This window comes from Callionymus lyra, chromosome 8 (genome assembly GCF_982586985.1).
Source record: "Callionymus lyra chromosome 8, fCalLyr1.hap1.1, whole genome shotgun sequence".
In the NCBI taxonomy this organism is placed as follows: domain Eukaryota; kingdom Metazoa; phylum Chordata; class Actinopteri; order Syngnathiformes; family Callionymidae; genus Callionymus; species Callionymus lyra.
In genome coordinates, this window is record NC_141825.1 from 9,910,869 (window position 1) to 9,933,270 (window position 22,402).

General features: G+C 38.8%; 1 protein-coding gene across 1 annotated transcript in view; it reads left to right on the forward strand.

The window, feature by feature from the left end:
- Positions 1-2,160: 2,160 nt before the first annotated feature.
- slco3a1a (solute carrier organic anion transporter family member 3A1a) overlaps positions 2,161-22,402 on the forward strand; it is a 41,510-nt gene continuing 21,268 nt past the window's right edge. The window contains exons 1-2 of the mRNA XM_087797067.1: positions 2,161-2,601; positions 9,865-10,303. Of these exons, the coding sequence (XP_087653193.1) occupies positions 2,431-2,601; positions 9,865-10,303 (610 nt within the window). The 5' untranslated portion in view covers positions 2,161-2,430. The remainder of the gene's footprint in view (positions 2,602-9,864; positions 10,304-22,402) is intronic.

Here is a 22,402-nt window from a genome sequence, read left to right on the forward strand (position 1 = left end):
TGGGACCAATCAAGTAAATGTATCAAATATCTGTCAATACCAATGAAATTCGGCCAAATAAACAAATACCTTGTGTCCCTTTTTTTCCTGCTCATCCACATATTTATCTTAATTCATATGGCACGGACCAGGCTGCAATAAAAAAGACTTTTTTCCAACTGGATGCTCCCGACTCAACTGTGACTGCATTCCCAACATCTGAGGTGTCTGGAATACACGATGAGACAGTGTTTTCAAATGACTCAATAGCTTTTTGAAGTTTAAATGAGGATTAATAAAGAAACTGACATGATAGCCTTTATCTCGTCTTCAAAACAAAGGCATATGACATGTGGTAACAAAGGTCCCACTACATTGCAGTTAAATTGCTCTGCCATCAGAGGGAGCCAGGAACTATATTTTCAATATTATGTAGTGGTGCTTTTAGGAGACTTTCAATATTTTCGGCTGGTTCTGTATGACTTGAAACTTAACTCAACATAAAAAAGATAAGGGCAAGTGAGAATTAGCTTTAGCCCTTTAAAGAGCAACTAATGTGTTGATTTAAGTGTGTCTTAAATAGATGTTGGACTCTATTGTATCATCAGAATGTGTCTGTTTGTACAAAACTCTCTTTTCATTGAAATATTTACATTAGAAAATGCGCCTTAACCCTTGCTCACCTAAAACACTTGTTTTTTCTCAAGCTAAAATCTCGTTTACCAAAACCACACCCACTCTGCTGTGATTGGTCAATAATCAAGGTTTGTCACCAGGCGCTGTCAATCCCTGGAAGCCTCTACCTCCAAGGGACTCGGCGCATAAACAAAGCGGGCGTGATTACAGCTGGCTGGAGAAGGAGTAAAGCCATTATTACATCAAAATGGTCTATGCTCTCATAACCTCTTGTTCGCCAAGATTTCAGACGGAGGAAGTTTAAAACATGGTCATGATGAGGAACTTACTGCATCTTGGAGAGGAACATTTGAACATTTGAAACGTGAGAGTGAGTCATGAGAGTTGGTTTTTTTGACATTAGTTTAAAATAGACTTATTATTTTTGCCTATAATTCCATAAAGGAAAAGATTATTCCCAACCTTAGCGCAGGCTTTTCCCTACATTTCTGGGACACCTGTGATTTTTTTCTCTGTGTTATCTTGATCTTTTTAAGTATATACTTTGAGTATTTTTTTTTTTTTGATTGTTTAAGCGGTTTGTGACCTTGGTCTAGAAAAGCGCTCTATAAATAGAAATTACCTACTTACATACTTACTTAGTCGACATGAAGGTCAGTAGAAAATGGGTGAAATTTGAATTTTTGGGTGATCCTTTTAACCATTGGTGCATTTTTTTTTAAGGGAAACATGTCCAAAGTTAACCCCTTGACGCCTGAATTTATTTGCAATTATTTTAAAAAATAATTATGTGTGTTTTTGCTTTCAAGCAGAGACTAAATTAAGTGAAGATATATTTTTTTTTACTGTAGAACATAGAATAGTTGTAAAATTGGGTATGTTGCAAATTAGCGACAACAGGCATTAATGGATAAAAAAAATAACAAAAACACACGGTTCAGGACCAGAGGAGAGAAATCCTTCCAGGCTGTTGTCCTAAGCTTTGGAACGATCTTCCTCTCTCTCTGTGTTTGATGGATCTACTGATTTTCTGGAACTCCTGTTGTGTTATCAGTTTTATCTTGATCTTTAAAGTATATATTTTATTGAGTATTGTTTTGATTGTTTAAGCGCTTTGTGACCCTGGTCTGGAAAAGCGCTATACAAATAAAAATTACTTACTTACTTACATATCCCATCTTAAGCATTTTTTTTATTTTTTTTATTTATTTATTTTTTACACATGATTGCAGTGGAGAAATGATAGTACTTTTGGTATTTAAAAGGTCGAGTGGAAAATATATATTCACGTTAAACTTTATATTTTAACTTTAATCTCATGTCAATAAAACATGCTTAACAGTGAACTTTGATGTTGCGAGACTAGAGCTCCGAGCAACATACAAAGGAACAAATGTATGTTTTTTGATTCAAAGTCAACTCCACTCTTATAGAAGTCTTCAGAGGCTGGAGCCGAGACTGGGCGTGTGAGCAGCGAAACAGCGCCTCTAGGGGCCGAGTGTGTCACTGACACCGGAGCACACACACCAGAGCAGTCATTGTGCGTCAAGCACCGTGACAGCCCAGGAGGAGTTGGAGAGAGAGAGAGACGCGATGACTTAAAAAAAAAAAAACAGTCTTCCCACCAAAAGCCTGGACACCCCCAGACCCACATGTGCCACCACCAGAACCACAGGGACTTCACGTGTTCGCCGACGAGGAAGAAAATGTTGACGAGCGCCGGAGTTCGTGCGCGGAGCGACGAGTGAATGTAGCGAGAGAATCGCCCTCCGTGCGCGTTCTGGTTCCGGTTTTTTTTTTTTGGTTTCGGAAAGGATGCAGGTGAAGAAGCAGCAGCAGCAGCGGGACTCGGACCGGAGCGACGGCGGGGACATGCTGGAGAGAGACGCCCCCCAAAAAAGCCCCTCTTGCTTCTCCAATATCAAGATATTCCTGATAGCGGAATGTGCGCTCATGCTGGCGCAGGGCACCGTCGGAGCGTACCTGGTGAGTGAACGCAACACGGGGCTCCTGAACGCAACACTTCCACGAACCCAAATCTAGTCATGTGTAATAACGACTATTATGACAACTTCTGAACAACTTTACTGCAGCTTCCTGTCTATTACATTGTGTTTACTAGATAATAACACCGTTTATTACTACTTCAATAAATGACTTCATAACATTTTAATAGAGAAAAACTTGCTTTTTTTAAAAATAGTATCAGCAGTGAATATACTTAATGTATATCCTCCATACGCGACAGGGTTTAGTCCATAATCCTGTTGACATCCATCCTGGTCTTAGCATGTCACTTCAGCGTCAAGCCCTCGAGGGGTCGAACGCCACTTCAGCACTTCCATGACTCTCGTGAATGTTTTTGCATTTTTATAAACATTTAGAAAGTTGGTTTCATAAGTACAAACGTCAACATTAGAAGATATGTTTTTAAATTGGTTAATGTATAAAAAAAATGTACAGTTGAATTTACACAAATCAATGAGAATTAAACTTTAACCATTTAAATCTAGTTTTTTATCATATATATATATATATATATATAGAGGCAAAAATGCATAGGACGTGGCAAGTTTTTATTTTTGTATAAGATATATCTTTTAATTTAAGACTCAAATAAAAAAACGCATTTCTCAGCAAATTAAACACAAAAATGTTTGTTCTGTGCTACATCTACAAGCACAAAGCTGAGTTTACCTTAAATTAATAAAATAAACTAATTTTGCAAATTAATAAAGTGTTCTAAACTAAATAAAAGGTAAACAGCTTTTAGTTCCTTTTTTTAAATTTTACCTTGTGAAAGTCACAACAATATGAATTTAAAATTTGAACATTTAGATAAATATTGTAAATAAACTTGAAGTATACGTAATGTATGCCCACTCCCATGTTGCGTCACACAAGTGTGTCAGCATGAAATTCTCATAAAATAACCAATTACAGTAAAGCTTAAATACAGTATGATTTTATGTTGCTTATTTAATTATTCCTATTATTTGATTGACCCGTTTTTTTAAAACTGTTGAAACAAAAAAACTAATAATTTACTGTCATTACTGTTAGTAGATAAGTAAAGAAAAAATGTTCTGTTTCTGTTTCTTTTAATTAACTTAATATACTTTCTGGAGCAAGCAGATGCAATGGCAGTTACAGTATAGTGGTTGCAATGTCAACCTACAGTCCTGAAGATGATGATGGCAAAACATCTTGAGTAAATAAAAGTCTCTATTTGAAGGTCAATCATTAGGGATTCATTTTTGGCTGACTTTGTTTGACAGGATGAGTCATTTAAAAGTTATCTTTTCAAGAGGCTTTTGCTATTTTAAAACTTTTGAATATCCTTTCATTTTTATTTATTTTTTGCTTCCCAAGTAAACTATTTTCTTTATTTTTAAGTTTCCCATGGAAATGCCTGCCGATCTAAAATCATGCACAACTTTGCTCTTGACAAATATTCTCCATGTCAGAATTTATCTTGATAAATATTTATTTATAAAGGGGCGTTTTTTCTGTGCTTTGCGGCAATTAGTTGACTGAAGTCTTCAGCCCTCAGGCCATATTTGGAGTGGAACATGTTATCAGCTGCTCGTGGACCTGCTGAGCATCAAGCGCCCCGAAGCTAAACGCCCTGACAGATCACGCATGATCTTGGTTGTCTACACTGGATTTTATTCAGGCTCATACTCTTGTTTCTAAACATGTGCTGTAGTTTTATAGAGTCAATGATCAACCTTAGCTTATCGCCATTGCAGTAGTTCGCCCAAAAAAGGTCACATCTTTAAAAAATGTTGGATGTAAAACGTTGGGGAGTCTCCTTGTAACGCTCTGGAACATCATATCCATTTTGTTGATCGTCTAAATATTTGAATTGGCCAATCGAAAAAAAAAGTATTTATATTGCGATATATTTAAATTCTACAAAAACGTATAAAAAAAACGGAAGCGTAAAAAACCTTTCAAACATATTTTAGAGCTTTTCCAATCCCAGTGTTTTCATTATCAGCTGTTTTTGTTGTTATTTTGTATTTAGTTGTTTGAAGTTATGAAGTAAATATGGCAGTACACTGGTAAATAAGCAGTCGAAGGGACAACAACACGACACACATAAACAAACTAAAACTATGAATTTATAGGAGATGTGAATCATTGACACATTCTTTGCTCCGACACCTGAGAACTACTTTCTGTGTGTGAAACCTTCTCATTTCGGATGAAAGGCTCACCTGGCTGCTTGTTATTCAGGTACAGGTCTCAACCTGCACCTTAACCTCTTGACCTGCACCTTAACACAAAGTTAAATATGCAAATAAGCCAAGTAACTAAGTTAACTTTAACTTATTTTTGAACTGATTGAACTGCTTTCACAACTGCCATTCCTATGATACAAAAACATAAAAAGCTTGACAGTAATGTTAAGCATTGCAAAAAGGCACTTTTAAGACATTCCTGGCTGAGATCGACGGCTACGTTGTTGCCTGTAATAAGCTCCTTCACCTTCTCTCAGACGGTTCAAATCCCTGTTATTATCACGAATTTTGGAGAAAAAAAAAGAGACAAACAATTGTAAGAATTCTGGAACTAAAGTTGGCCCCTCTGGTGGACGGTTTTTCTTGGAATTTAGTGAAAACCATCAGACACGCAGTTGCTGCTTTGGCCATAGACTACGATTACTATCATGTCTTCCCTAAGTCGCGAGTTAAAGAGGCAACTTGTATTGTTCTCAGCTCATGTATCTGTTGACAAGGTTGACATGGCTAGTACTGTCCATCCAGAGAGAGAACGCTGGTCCCGATGGAAATGTGTGCATCACAGTTTTGGTCCCATACAAGAGTAGTAGCTGGATGGACAAAAAGGACTTGTTTCACCAGACCAGGCACATTCCTTTATCGCTCTTCTGTCCAGGGAGTACTTTTGTCTGTCACACCATACTGTATATACATGTCTATGGCAAGAGAAGCTAGTGCAGATTGGTAAAACAGTATTGCTAGGTAGTATTAACCTGAGACAGTGTTACAGTACAGTGTTGACGATATGTTTAGACAAGTTTGTTTTTTTATTCACTGTGGATTAAACATGAACAAACAATATCAATATTAACAAATAAAGTATATTACTTTCCAGGAAGCTCTTTCTGGTGGATGTGGTATAGTGTTTCAGTCACGTAAAGGCATAAATATATTAACACACTGATGGAATATTTAATAAACCGTCGACAAAAGTAGACGGTGAAAGACGAGTGTAAATGTCACTTTCCACTTTGCAATTGATTGATTTGGAGAGTGAAAAACAGAAATTTTCAGAAAAAGACTTAATGAAAGAATTTAAGGGTTCGGTCAATAGGTGACCCCATGAAACTTTAAAATGTAAATTATTCTATTATGATATTTTCAGAGCATAGTTTGATGCTTTCTGAAGTCAGTGTGTTGGGCGACGCCTACCCAGAGATACTAAGAAGGTTTAAAGACAATTATTATTCTCAAAATTAATTCTGCGAGTGAGTCAGTGTCAGTGTGTGTTAAATGAGTTTGGCAAATTATGAACTCAAGAGGACAGAGTTTGCCCAGTTTTCTGTTACCATGACGATTTTTTACTGACCACAAGCCAGGTATTGTAAACGACTGAATGGGAAGTGTTCCTTTGACTTTCATACTTCGTCAGAATTGAAATTGACTTTTTTAGATAGAGGTTCTGAAACTCCCATGTGCATCAACAATACTTATACAACGGGGATGTCACACAACTGCACAGGGTTTACTTTGTTGCCTAGCGACAGATTAAACACGATTTGTTAGAAGGAAAAATCGTGGCTGTGTGCTGACCAATATGTCATCCAGTCTTTCCTCTATAATTTATGCTGCTTTTAGTCCTTCTGGAAGGCTGCCTGGTCTAAATCAGGGCGTAAGTGCACAAACATGTTGAACCTGGAGAGGAGAGAGACCGACTCAACCAGAGAGCAAAAAGCCGTCGTTCACATCACTAGCTCCGGCCTTCGTTAATGGGATGGAACCTGATTGGATTACGGCTTTGCTCTTTGTGATGCGCACGGTCGCGCTTAAGCCGGTGTGTCAACAGGTAGTTCAGACGTTGTCGTCATGAAGAACCCGATAAGACAGCGATCGCACCTCAGCTGGGTGGAGTCGGCGAGGTGAGAATGCTGCACATCTGTGGTGTGTTTTTAATTTGAGAAACGCTCAGCGAAAGGAAAAAGGAAGGTAACTTTAACTGTAATCACTCACTAAAAGACAAACTCGGCCGATAAAGATGAGTCTTTGATTCCGTTATGCATCTCCCCCTTGTCACGTCACTTCTCCTTTCTTTACTATCACAGTTGAAGAAAAACCAAACCACAATGAGTTATTGAGAACTCAGTCACTTTGAAGTTTCATTTCCTCGGTAACGATGAATCAGCAGTCGTACCCAGGGGCTGTCCCACTCTGACTTCAGTTTCAAACTTGCCTTGACCTCACAGTTCTGTGTGACTGTCAACCGTCAATGATGATCCCATTAACTTTATTTAACCCCTGTGTTATCTCAGGGTCGAGGTGAACCGGTGGCCCCAAAACAAATGTGTTTGTGGTATCCCTCATTTTATGTGTCAAAGGGAAAGACCTTATCCTGTTTGTCAGAAAACAACAGTTGGAAACTAGTTGTTGAGACAGTAATATGTTCCATTCAAGCATAAAATGAAAAAAAAATGTGCATTGTTATAACTGTGTTTTTTTGGTTTGAATAAATACATATAAGGCTAAATATATTATAGTTGAGACAAACGATTTGGACAAACATTTAAATTCATATTTCATTTAATTACCCCCAATAGCTGTAAATAAATTCAAGTTTGGTAACACTTACCTAAAAGTGATAAAACTTTGGTGTGGTTAGGTTTGGTTATTAATTTGTATAACATGTAGCTGTTTTTCACACAAAGTTGCAAAACAGGAAAAAGTTGACTTAATTACAGGATAAAATCAAATCAGTTACACAAATGTATGTTTTCATGTTTAATACTGTAAACCATGGAGTAACACTTAACCAACTCTACCTGGTGGTGAAAACATCACGCACCAATTTAATAATAAGGTGCTTGATTTGTTAACTTTGTATAGTTTAACCCGTAAACAATAATAAATAATTGAAAATAGTTGAAAACAAATTTTCAACCATTTGATAGCATCGAGCAGCTGTCGATGCCATCAAATGGCCTTTCTCTAAAGAATTTATCTCTAAATGGATGAAAGGACTCTTGAGTGCTAAATCCTCAACATTCGTTGAAGCTGATGGATTAATATTTAAGAAAGGATGAACGTTTTAACCTCACTAGAGGCGATGATGGTCATGGGTGGTTTGATTCTCAATGAGTGGCTCTTATTGTTGTCCGGTCCAGTGAGTCTAAAGTTAGCGCTTTAGTTTCTACTCACAGGCTGAAATACTTACATTCCGGTTAATTGGTGACGTATTCTGCACTCGCCGTTGACCTGTCCAGGAATTTTTTTCTTTGGTCTGATGAACCTCGACTTGAAATTCCAGCCACTTGCAGAAAAGTTAAAAAAAAAGATAAAAAACTTGGTTGTCTCTAGATGGTTCTTGTCAACAGAGCTGTACTTCATTATCTACTAAGGCAAGTGAATAACTATAAAGCAAACATCGAAACAAAGGAAATACATTTTTGTGGTGGGTGGGTGAACTTTTGCCTGGAGATTGAGTGAGAAGCTCTGTGTGACTTTAGGTGGCTTGTGAATCATTAAGGTTGCTGCCCAAATGGGATGCAAACCAATGACTTCCACCTTAGTCATCCTAAAAAAAAAAGCTGGAGATATAAGGGTGACATTCAACCCCTGCCTCACCAACCCAACCCCCGATTAGCGCAAGAAAATGGATGGATAAAACGAATGACTTGTCACTAAGTTGTTTTTTGGGGGGTTAAAGGGGGCTGCTGATGCAGATGGAAACCTTGATTCATTCCTCAACGTAGACATTTTTAGGATGTTTATGTTGGCTTCATTCAAATGTTTAAAGGAGCCAGTGGGAGAATGGAAAAGTTGATGCCCTTGGAAGGACGGTTTGGAAAGAAAACCTGAAATAGCCACGAGACTATTTGAACGGAGGTTCCCATTGAATAGTTTCCCTGCTGACAAACACGACCTTGGCTCGCAAAGAAGTATCTTTATCTCCTCGGCCAGACTTTGTTACCGTTTTCTTAAGTCTTGTCGGTGTGGAGTGTCTCACGAGGGTGGATGTTGTGATGTTGTGTTTGCGCCCGACATGACAACGTTTATGTGTTCGGCTAATCAGAAACAGGCCTGTTTGGCTGGGAGGAGCCGTGGTTTGGAACATCTGAACAGCTTGTTATTCTTCATCTTTCAGTGGAAATACACTTCTAACGACCGTGACTGATGATGAAAACATGGGCTTGACTTAGAAAGTGTTTTTCATTCATTGATCAAGTCTGTGAATGTTTCTAGCTTCGCGTCGGATTCTAAAAAAAAAGACACAGAAGATGCCAAGGGCTTAAAAAAGGCGAAAAACTTGCGACTTATAAACGCCTGTAACTTGCTTAATATTTGAGCTACAGAGCTCTAATGTAATAAAACCTTCATTGGAAGGAGACAATAAACCTGTTAACGCTATTGTACTACTAACAACAAGGGAGTAGTTAATGCACAATGAAAGCCGAAAACTAAAAATAATGGCAGTTGATTTGAGCCCAAGAGAAGCTGTATAGGACTCTTGTGGCAACTTTGAGAGGTCACCCAAGCTGACTCAAGTGCCCTTTAGAGATATAGATTTCTGCATATTTATATTCTTTATCCTTCTTTGTTTCATACTTATTTCAGTGACAATAGTAATTGACACTAATTCATGTGTAAATGTCACATATTTTCTTCAACCATAAAAAGATTTCAAAGTTGAACTGTGTTAGAATTGAAAGCCCCTAGGTTGTGTTCAATCCATCTTGGGCTCCTGTCCTTCTACTCACTCACCACTAGGTAGTACATGCTGCTTTTCCAAAGCATCCCAGAAGTGGCAGTTTGATTAAAAAGCAAAGTGGTTCTGCTCAAATATGGGCTGGTCGTTGGTTGGATTTTTATTTCAATATTTTCTGATACTAGTGAGTAGTAGATTTATGCAACTGTCTAAATATTATTACATAGAGGGCCTGATGTGGCCTGTAGGCCTGTAGACCTGTAGGCCTTGAGTTTGACAAGATAACTGACCCATATCTTTAACATATGGCCTCTTTTTTTTCAGGTCAGTGTCCTGACCACCCTGGAACGACGGTTCAACTTGCAAAGTGCCGATGTCGGAGTTATAGCCAGCAGTTTCGAGATCGGCAACCTTGCGCTCATTTTGTTCGTCTCTTACTTCGGAGCCAAAGCCCACCGACCTCACCTGATTGGCTGCGGGGGGATTGTCATGGCGCTGGGCGCCCTCCTCTCCGCTCTCCCCGAGTTCTTGACGCACCACTATGATATCGGGGAAAAGCGGAGGACTGACATAGGCCGAGACGTCTGCTCGAACAGTAGCAACAGCGAGTTAGCGTGCGATAACAGGCCCAACACCAACATGATGTACCTGCTGCTGATCGGGGCTCAGGTCCTGCTGGGGATTGGGGCCACCCCGGTGCAGCCCCTGGGCGTGTCCTACATCGACGACCACGTGAAGAAGAAAGACTCTTCACTCTATATCGGTAAGTCACTGCTTACTTCTACTCAGTAATACAACACGGTCCGATATTTCCTTCTGCCGTGACCTTGTTCGTGCCCAGTGAGCAGATACGAAGGCTTGACAATCTTATTCAAGGTAGCCTTTGCTGAAGTGGAGTCGATTAGGGTTAAATGTCCTCATGCTTCTCAATTCCCTCACAAAGGCAAGATGCTGCTGATGCGGCTCTTCAAGGTTTAAAGGTGCTTTCAAGATTGCTTTCCAGGCAGAATGCAGAGCACACGATGAGCGTTTAGGGATACAGTATTTGCTAGGATGGGATGTTATTGCAGAGCAGGCTTGAAGAAGCTCTAATCTTATTAACTTAAACACTGTGCGGTGGTTGAATAACAGAAATAATCGATACACAACAGAAAACAGTGAACAGAAAAGGGCTTTGAAGCACTTCTTGTGGCTGAAAATGAAATGATAAAAGTTTGTGAACGGATGTGACTGATATTCTTCAGGTTCATCACTCTGTCAATATTTTTTTTAAAACAGTATGTCTACAGAATTGAACTATACAATCTCAAAATGTTGTGTCAATATTTTCAGTGAACATATGAGGTATCTGTCCTAACCTTTTTTTTATTTTTTTAATCTGATTTAAAGCAACTTTTGGATGGAATGGTACTCACCATATAATACCAGATAACACAGTAGGAGTAATAACATTACACTTCTCTATATATAAAATACAAGTTATGTTCGCTCTTTGCACGCTGTCTTAATGTCTTATGGACTTTTGAATGTGTTGAAAATTAGCATGAAGATTACTGACATCTCAGTGAAGGTTTTAGGGGATGTCATCTTGATCAGGTCAAGGGAAAGCGGGCATCAGTGTGGCAGAAGACCCCCATGAAAATGTTACTATGTCCAATTATAATGAAGTTAAAAATATATATTACATACTAAGTTATATAGATTTCAAGAATCTCATCTCCTTAGGTTCATTATAATGGGACCCCTATGAGCATCCAAATTTACGAATTGCAATGAAATGTGTTCCACATTTGATGCATTTTAAATAAGGATTATGTCCATATTTTCTACTGCTTTCAGCCTATATTATGCCTAAATTTACCCCCTGTCCCCATGATAGTTTTTGGTTAATTCGGTGTTCAAGTTTTAATTTTAGTTTTTAGTTGACAACACCATTGGTTAGCTAGTAATGTGTAAATGTAAACAGTAGCTTTTTAAAATATACATCTTAAAGGATAATATGTTGGTTTTCTTTAATGTCTGAAGCAAAGTAAACTGTGAAGGATGTTTAAAATCCACTACAGTCCAGCTATTTGACCTAAGACATTCCTCCATCAGGAACGAATTCCGAACACAGTCCTCGTTTTTAATATCTTCTCTTGATGTCAGGTCAGACTGATGTACAAGAAAATAAAGATATCTCGTTGCTCTGTTGATCACAGTGTCAAAGAAAGCGCCATCTTTACCCACCCTTTGACTTCTGCCTGACATACTGTACAGACAGAGCGCTTCAGTTTAAGAGCACTCTTATGTCAATACGCCACATGTTTAAAGTCAACAGGCTGCACTGTCCTCCGCTGATCTACTACAGATGACTGTGTTTGTCTATGTTTTGCAGCAACAAAAGAGACTGGGAGGAGGATGAGTTCAGTGCTTTGATCCATTAGCAGCACAACATGCTGTACGTCTTTCTTTTGTCTGACAATACAGATGTGACCTGCGAACAAAAGCGTCAGTGTGTTTCTGTAATCTCAGACCCAAAGCTGAGCTCGCTCTCGGTTATGTTTTGTGTGGTGGAAGATTGTTTGTTTTTTTTAAAAGCAGAGTCTTTTACCGGAAATAAAACAAAAAAGTACCACAAAGGGCTGTTGGCACTGTGAAACCACAGGGCTGGCGTGTTTTCGGTTTACAGTGGGAAGTGGACTGAGAGTGATTGAATTTTGGCTGGCGTTTAGTTCTGTCCCCCTCTGATAAGCTGTAAACAGGGTTGGAGGGAAAACAAGCGGTGTGCGAGCGAGTACAATGTGGTATTGAGTTGTGCTCAGCTGATCGTCCTAATCCGCCCGCTGCAGGCGTGTCATGCGGCCCGGGCGACATGAATGCAGAGGATTGTGTGAAACTGCAAGATTTTCTGAGACATTTGGATTATAATCAATGTACAACCTAACATTGTTCCGCTGCATTTCTTCTTCTGCACATGCTCAGTTGTAGATATAGATGATGTTATCTTGCGAATACAATCAAAGGATTTGTAAGTAAATCCTTCATCATCTCGCCCATGCCAGGGCTCGGCAGGGGGGCGTCGCAGGGGCGATTGAAGAGGTTGCGTCAAATGGGGGGGGCGCCCAATTAATACCTGATCTTGACTCTTAAATTACTATATTTTGCAAGTTGCTTTTGTTGTAGAAATTGAATGTAATTTGAGGTTTGCATTGTTGGGTCCCCTTTAATTTTCTTAAGGGATTTTCTCTCCACTTTAGTGCGTGTGTTTATTGGATGGTAAGATTTGGTTAGATTTAAGGGAAATCCCCAATTCGGCTTTCAGCTGAAAGTTCTAAATGTGTCTGCTAGCAGAAACTCACAAATTCATCTCAGGGCAGGTGAAAAAAGAAGTCGAGCTCAGTCACAAAACTGTTGCATATTAGTTAAGAGATGTTTCACAAATTATCTATGTGGGGACAATAGACTTTTGGAGTTTATATAGATAGTTGTTGTCTAATTTACATTTAGTCCAATAGATAAAAGTAAGTAAGTAAGTAAGTAATATTTGTATAGCACTTTTCCAGACCAGGGTCACAAAGCGCTTAAACAATTAAAACAATACACAATAAAATATATACTTAAAAGGTCAAGACAACACCTAGACAAACACAGGAGTCTCAGAGAATCAAGGACAAGCCTGCACGAATAAAAGTGTTTTCAGATGCTTCTTGAAGGAGTCAGTAGATCATCAAACACAGAGGGAGAGGAAGATCGTTCCAAAGCTTAGGAGCAACAGCCTGGAAGGATTTCTCTCCTCTAGTCCTGAACCTTGTGCGTGGCACCATCAGCAGATTCTGAACCACAGAACTCAGAGCCCGAGCTGGGGTGTAAGGCTGGATCAGATCACTGAAGGAAGGTGTGACCATGAATAGATCTGAAAGTAAGAACCAGAATTTTAAAGTTGATCCTGAAAGAAACTGGCAGCCAGTGAAGAGATTTATTTAAAAAAAATGAAATTATTATTACACCCAAACAAAGAGACATGAAACCTGTTTGTTGTGTTTGACATTAAGTCAACAATAAAACGTTAATACTATTGTAGAAGTTAGGAAAATATTGTTTTATTTGTCTTTAGGGGACCTACTTACACACTCATCTTTTATGCATTTGCATTTATGTTTTGTAGCAATATCTATAGTAGACTTACATGATCTCTTCCACAAAAATTTAAAGAAGTAATAAAAAAGAAACAATAAAAAAGTACAATGTCAGGTAATAATTAAAAATAACTGGAAAGAATTAAGCAAAAGTTACTGTAATGGCTGTGAAAAAAAAAACTCTGATTGAAATCTTTGGACGTACTTTCAGAAGGTTGTGAGGCCCAGACTTGGACACGAGTGCAGAGACAGCTGCCGACAGATGTGCTCATTGGAAGTAAAACTATTTTGCCAAGAGTGTGTGTCTACGTGGCATGCTGGCTGCACTGTGCTTTTACACCCTCCAGCGTTTCAGTGTGCTGCATACCTTCCACTAGTTATGGACGGATTTGCTAGAATTCCTGATTCATTGAATCCAATTGATTCACAAAGCAACAGAACAATATTTGTTTTTATTTGAAACATCTTTAATCCACTTCTAGCGACTACGATGACCCCGTGAATTAGGAAGCGGTGATTGATAAGCTGGATGAGAAGAACGCAACATGTCAACAAAGACAAGTCTCACTTTGTCAGGGAACGGTGCGACGCAGAGAGCAGTTCGGAGAGAGGGCCTGGAGAACAGCCATAATTACAGAGACGAGCTGGAATGCCAGCCATGAGGTGGGTCTGAGTGGGCCGGGACGCGTTCGCATACCACAGAATCCCGTGAAAACAACTCCTCCAGCGACCCTGACTGCCTCCCTTTTACCGTCTTTCCCCCCCGACAGTCGGCTGTTTAAACAACAGTAAAACACACTCCAGTGCCTGGTCTGCTGAGACACATTTGGCACTCGCTGTTCGCTATCGCCGTTCCAACATTTTGGAAACATTTCCCCCGTCCTGTACAAAGAGCTGTAAATCTCACAGCGGTCTTTAAAAATCAAGGATTCCATGTGCCAGTCTGGAAAGTCCAGACAATCTGGCCTTCCTCTTGCCACGCCTTGGCAAAATAAATAAATATTTGACAGATTGCATCAACTGTATTTCTTTTCCCACTGCTCTGTGACCTTTCGCTGTCCACTGCTAATTCTGGAACTTCCCACAGGACCCTTCGGCCTAAGTGTACTGTACGGCGAGAGACAGTTGACAACACACTCCACACACAGCTGCCCTAAAGGTCTCCCTGGTTTCCAATGTGCCAAACTGAAACTATAATGTACAACACTAGGAGAATGAAGAGAAGTATGTCAGGGTCATATATATATATATATATATATATATATATGTCTTGTTGCAAAGTTTATTTAATACACGTATGAACATCTTATGATGTGTCAATTAGGGAAAGGGTAGAAGTTGCATTTACATCTGGGTCAGTTTAAAAAACTGTGACATATCTGTTTCATAAAAAAAAAAGAAAAAACATCTAGGACAAGCTATTTTTGATAAATTCTCATTATGAAAGACACGTATGACCTGCAAAAAGTTGTTTTGCCTTTAACAAGCAAACATCTCAAAATGTCAATTATTTTAAAAATTTGACACAGATTTCATTTTTTCGTACAGCAGAGGATTTCATCTTTACCCCCTCATGAAGATGCCCTACATTTGAGACATGGTACATACATTAATGTCAAATCATTTGGAAGTTATAGGTTCATATTTAACCCTCGTGTTGTCTCCTGGTCATGGTGACCCAGTGGCCAAATGCGTTTGTTGTATCCCTTGTGTTTCCACTTGGTCAAGGTGAACGACCTCCCTGTATTCTCCTGAGTGGTACAGTATGTTTTTCGACCCGATGCTAGGAAATTCTGGTGTACGTGGAAAATGATTTTGTGTTAACTCTAGAATTACGATTTAGTTTCCATACCCATGTCGTGTTATGGGATAAGTTAAAGCTTAATCTACCTCATCAGCAAAAATCAAACATAAATTTGTGCTGGAACTTCCCTAATGTAGTTGCTGTGGTTGCTTATTTGTAATAGGCGGAGCATGTAGGTGTTATGGTATGTTAACATGGAAGAGATACAAGATTTTTTATCCATATAATACAATTATTTTATATACATAAGGTATAGGTGTAAAAAACGTTACGATATAAATTATATTTAATCTCTTGATATGGACATCATTGGAATCTCGACAGAACATCAACACCCACACAAATGTAAGCAGACATTTGGAAGCATTACGGCTTCCTAGTTTAAGCATAAACACTGAGACAGAGAAAATAAAAATAAAATACCCTAACAAGCTCCGTCTTGCGGCCGTGAAATCTGGCGGGAACTCCACCGACTCGTCGGGCTCATCTAGAAAAACACGGCTCTGATGTTTCAGTACAGATGCCAGATGTAAATAACATGAGACAGCGATATCAAGATATATCATCCTATCGTTCAGTCTTTTTAAAACAAGTTTTTATGGAGAACTAATGAATTCTAACAAACGATAAAGCTGGAATCCACAGTTGTTCCTGTTGTTTCATTTCTGTGGTGTCTTAAGGCAAGATGTTCTATGAATGGATTTGTGGCTAAATGAAGGGAACATTATAAAACACTATGTACTCTTTCTCCCTCATAACCGGTGTCACAAGAGAAACGCATGTGTTCTCTTGGGCAAATATGTGGGTTTACAAGTCCGTCCACCAGAAGACAGTTGCTGTTTCGGATTAGACCAAAAAAAAGATGGCTGCATACCTCACCCACTGAGAGATATGCTTGCTGTTAAAAGCTTGCAGACAGTCTGGTTCTCTTGGCAAACACGCTCACACAAACCCTCAGACAAACGCTCCACTGTATTCAAGAATGATAGAAAGGGCTTTTTGCTTGACCTCATGCTTATCATCCTTTCTACTAGAGTACTACTAGGAGTGCTTTTGTACCGTTTGGTGCTGCATATTGTAGTCCATCACATGACATAAACAAGCCAAACCCCGGCCACACCTTTTAACATTCTGCTCGTCTGCTGCCCGGCAAACACACCCACCTTAACTGGCAGGTTTTTCTGGGCACTGTAAACACAATCAATAAGCCCCGGACCTATTTCTGGGAATGATTGCTACAAGAGGCCTGTTAGAGCCGCACATCGTTCATCCTCAAGCCTATGATAGATATGAACGAAGTTATTTAGAATTTAGATTAAATTTAGAGTCAGTGTGTTTGTCCCATTTTACAATATACTGTAAGTCCCATTTTATTCATCAATATTTGACTGGATAATAACTGTTTTGGATAATGTTGTAGGGCGAACAGTGGTTAGTCGCCTCACAACAAGAAGGTTGCGATTCCAGGCCAAGCCAACCTTTCTATGTGGAGTTTGTATGTTCTCCCCGTGTTGCGGTGGGTTTACTCCGGGTTCTCCGGTTTCCTCCCACAGTCCAAAAACATACCAGAGGTTGATTGAGAACTTGGGGAAATTGTCCATAGTTATGAGAGTGTATGTGTGAATGGTAGTCTGTCTTTGTGTGCCCTGCGTCAGACTGGCGTCCTGTCCAGGGTGTCCCCTGCCTCTCGCCCTATGATACTGGGATAGGCTCCAGTCTCCCCGGGACCCCGGTAAGGGATAAAGCGGTTGACAATGGATGGATAATTTTGTTGGATTTCTGTTGTTGTAACTGTGATTTTGTGCTATTTCTTTTCATTTTTTATTTTTTATTTTTACCATCTGAAAGTTGACCTTGCTCGGCCTTCAGTGACTTTGAGAACACTGATTTAGAAGAAAGAAAAGTGTAGATGAAAAAAATAATTTGTACATATATTTTAAAAGTATAATTAATGGTTAGAACTCTAAAATGACTTGATTAATCAAACTCAAATGATACATTTAAAATGTAAATAATCATTTCTAGCTTTTAAATAATCAAATTTTCCTCAAAATATTACGGTATGGTCACGTTATTAGCTGTTGGGGTAAGCTTTTAATCAAAAACTGGGTTTTGAAGGAAATGTATACTTGAAAATGTCAAACATCAATGCCAAGCTAGCATTATAACTAAAATAATTTTGCCTTCTAACTTAGTAAAAAGCTCTACAACTCTACAACATTGCTGTGTCTTCGTCTCGCCCCCTCCTAGTAAACCCAACTACAAGCTTGGAGTGTTCGCCTACATAAACGGTGCTGAATAAGAAGGTTCTAGATCATCTATAGTAATCGGAGGATTCCAAAAGAGCCTTGAAGTGTCTTCTCCATGGCTGGAACTGGAGTTACTTATTGATGTTCCGATGTTTATTCTAGTGCGAAGTTCATAAAAGGTTTTATTCAGATTTGTTTTTCGAATCGCAACGGGAAGAGTATTCGACGTGTCGAGCGCTTCCTTATTCGTCTCAACCATCTGCGTGACTTTGACTCGAGTGTAATGACTACATGCAGTTTCTTCACCGCATGGGCCCCTTTAGGCTGCGTGAATTGAATTATTATGGTAATATATCACTTGAAAACACACAGCGTTAGCAGGGCAATCTTTATTGGCTTCCCCTCCGCCACAAATTACATATTAGAGAGCCTCAAATGTTGTTTTGTGAGTCGTGGACTGGGTTAAAAAAAAAAAAAAAGCGACCTCATCTCAAAGCACATGTTTCTACCTCCTTTCCTCCAGCAGATTTTCTGAGAAAATGCAGAGAGTAAATCAAATTTCAGCACTATCAAATTCTGCTCATGGAATACCGATGGAAGTCCTACTGACAAAAGGCCTTACGAGGATCCTCAAGAGACATGTCAACATTCCTGCTTAAACGCGCCGACTCCAAACAGTTGCTGCAGCAGGGCGTTTATATAAGCTACTTAAACTCAGCGCATGTTAATGTCATCTTGAAGGATTAGATTCTAAATGTTTTTTTTTTTTAGTCCCCGCCATAAGCTGCATGCTGGGTTTTGCCTAGCAACGCCCGCTTGTTTTATCTGGAAATGATGAACTACATTGCGGTAAATTTCGATGAGCCAACCTCTGCATCAGCGTGGCCAACTGTGTGTGTGAGTGTGTGTGTGTGTGTGTGTGTGTGTTTGACGGTCCGGTGACAGTCTGTCGCACGTGCTCGGTGACCTAAAGCCGGACACAGTGGTCGGCTCAGGCGAGGTCCAGGGAGGGGTGAACATGAGATTATGTCATATCCAGCAGAGCATACTCCAGGAACCTCAGAGCTAATCAGTAATTATTCCCGCATATGCAGAGGACCCGGGCGAGCGGGGGGCACATTCTAATGTCCGTCCCCCTCTGTTTAATGGGAAGTTAGTACGAGTGATTTGCGTCGGCTGCTTCGGGGACCGGATTTCATCAAATGATTTGATTTGCTTCTAATGCTCCTCGTAATCAGGTCATGTGTCCGTCCGGTCCCTGATGAAGAGTTGAAAGAGACCAGTTTGAATTGACAGGAACTGACGGGAAGATGGAGATTGTGTGGATTAGAGTTAAGGTCGTTACTTGATGCCTGAGATTAAACAACAACAAAAAACATGTTTGTTTGGCACCTTTTTAATTAAAACACTGAACGTGTTTAAATTGCCAGATAAATCTTGGGCCGAGACTGTAATTTACTCTTCCTTTTTTTTAAGTGATTGACAGCTCAAATATACCTATATTTTTAATCATTTAAGTTCTAAAATGTTAATTATTTTTCTTTTATATCGCCAATGTTGGCTGAAAAAAATAAATCATTTCTTCTCATGTTTTTGACTCATACTGTCACTACATTCTGTTATAAGATGATACTTCGCAATGATATAGTGTTGATAAGGAAACGAAATTTAAGTTTAGTTTATAAAGATTCAGGTAAAAAAATATATATTTTAATTACATATTAAAATGAAATAATGATTATTATTCATAGTAAAAAGATTTAATGGAAATATTATTGTTAGTTTTAGCATAAGATATTGCAAGGAAAAATGTATCTGATTCAATTTGTCTCACTTCCTGTCTGAACGATCCACTTTATAAGCGAAAAACGTAGAAAACAAAGGTATTTTTAGCGAAGCACCACATTGCCTCCCCTCCTGATTTTGACCGATTTATTCTGCTCTCTGTCACAGGCTGCCAGTATGTTGGAAAAGCTTTTTGCCACTATAGTAAACTAACATTCTGAATATTCTTTTACCAAAAATTACTTTTTATTTTAAAAGTTGTGAGTATAAGTAAAGACAAAAAAACCCAAGGTCCTCAGACCAAAATGTGGACCTGTACACTTAAAAATAAATGTTTATTCATGTATCATATAATATTTTATAAACTTTCAACTATGAAAAGAACCATAGAAAAAAACCTTAAACCAAAATTAAAATGTGTTTATATTCACAATGCAGATAAAAGAAGTGAGTGAGTGGATCTGAGTTTTTGGCTTGACCTTCTTTCAAAAAGCTTTTTCATTTTGATCACCCCTTCCCACCCGATTCCCATCCAGCCATCAACGCCCTTGAGGATTCTCTAGGTCTCAGCCAGGTTGCCGTCAGCAGCGACACTGACACAGTTGAGAGAGCTCAGTTCCAGGTTGCGTCCTGCTGCGGCGTGGCCTGTATTTTTTTTTTTTGCCTAATCGCGCTGGTGGCACCGTTCTTGTCGATGTATAAATCCCTGTGGCCTCAGTAAACCTCTGCCACTATCCAGCTTTCTCAAGGCGATCTAGGTCAGGCTCTGTCACTACTGATTAAAAAGGGGATTTTGGTCCTCAATGGGGGGGGATGGGTGAAAGGTTAAGATGTGGGAGGTGACAGTGCATTAATGCAGAACATCAGCAGTAGATATGGACGTGTCATTGTTTTACAAATGGATAATCTATCTACCGTTTCTCCTGACTGTAGTGTTGAACACTGGACCTTATCTGATAACCTTTACCACGGCTGACAAGCTTCAGAAAACGACAGCATCATAAACCTGTAAAAAAAAAGGCCATATAAGATGGTAAAAATATGAAGTTTGAATTATTAATACATGTAAAAGTCTACCATATGTTGTGATATTTGGTGGAATTTTTGTCTTTAATCTTGAATCTTAAACTTGATTTTAAATTTTCTAAAATCCATTAACACGAGGAAAATCTCTAATTAAATGGGTTAATGTGTATGGCCTTAAATTAAAAAAAACATACTTTTTAAACAGTGCAACGTATGACTGTGATCATATAGTATTACAAAGCAAATGGAACGTTGCGCTAACGTGCTGCTCTGAATTTGAATTCAGGAAGTTTCATGATCTACTTCTGGGAATTTACCGTGAAGTTTAGCGCAAGAATTCTCCAGATTTAAGTTCGGCTCATGACCTGAGAAACCAGAAAGACAGCTTATCTGCCGTACGATGTCAAAGCTGTTAATTTTGTTAAAAGAAGGTGACACTCAAAGCTTGACACTTGGCAGCACTGACATAAAATGTATATATATATATACATATTATAATGGTTGTTTTTTTTTGCTAACTGAATAGACGTTAGCATGCTTGTTTTTACTTATTAGCTGTTTATAACTTGCACCATACAAAAAAATACTATTTACCTGTGTTGAGTGAACGATGAGGTTAATTCCTACATTCTTCAACTGTAACGTTATGGTATGTTATTTTGAATGTGTATGTGCTGAGCTAGTCGATAACAGTACTAGCTGTTGTCATTTTGTCTCTTGTAGTTTGAAGATTACAATCAAATTTCTGTAAATCTCCAATTAAATAACAAATCCATAATTTCTGATAACCACTATAAACATGGTTCAACCATCTGCTCTATGAAAAAATACATCTTGGTCAAAATGATGGATAGGAATGTGATTTTATGATATTTCTGCTCAAAAATCATGTTAAAAACAAATTGTGTCTTGTTTTTAAATACATAGTGGAAATGACCAGGATATTTTTCCTTTGGAATGACCTAGAAACGCTCACAGAGCCTCGATGTGGAATTCTTCCATTTAAACAGAAGCCGCTCAGGTGTGGTTAATTTTAAACTCTAATGACTTATTAGCCAACGTAGCCTCCAGCGGGGTGTGTTGGTGAGCAACAGTAGCAATTATCCAAAAATGCTCGCAGCAAAACAGCTGTTCAAAATCCACTACCTCTCAAATAGTTTGTCTGGTAGAACCTGAAAATCATGTCAATGAATAGAAGTGAACTAGAAATAGGATGACGATTGGTATTTTCATTGAATTAACTAAATTGTTGGCTATATTGTGGCTCCTATAGTCGAATAAAAAAACCACTTCGTAAGCAAAGAGCGGATGAAGAAAATCAATGCTGTAACTTCATCACTCGTGCAGTGGTCGTGGCTAAGATGCCGCACAAAGCCGCTCACTCTTCAGAATTGAAGCTTCTGACCGTTGCTTGGGGAAATATAGAATCATCCTGCACTGGGATCTCTTTTTTTTTCCCTCACAAATCCCAGGCTTCATTGATTGAGTGGTGTGTAAGTGGTTGCTCCGTGAGCTCCTGGGATTACTCGGATGCATGTTTGGCACTTAATCCCCCTATCAGTTATGGCGGAGAGTGAGGGATCGCGGTGCCTAATTAAATGGACTCTGATCAATAGGTGTTGCAAATATAATTGACTTCTTCACGGAGTTTTCACTCAGCTAATTGAAAATGAGAATTTACTGGCTTCGTGAGCAGGTGTTAACTTCAGCGTTAACCAAAGAATAACTAGTTATTAAAGTGGTGTTGATGTTTTCTTTCCTATGAGGTCAAGATGTTTATTCGCCTTTGACTTTTTCAAATTAATATCTATCGTTTTTTAAAAGTGTTTTTCTTTTGAGGAAGGTGTGGAACAAACTCACAGTCCATACTATATTAAATA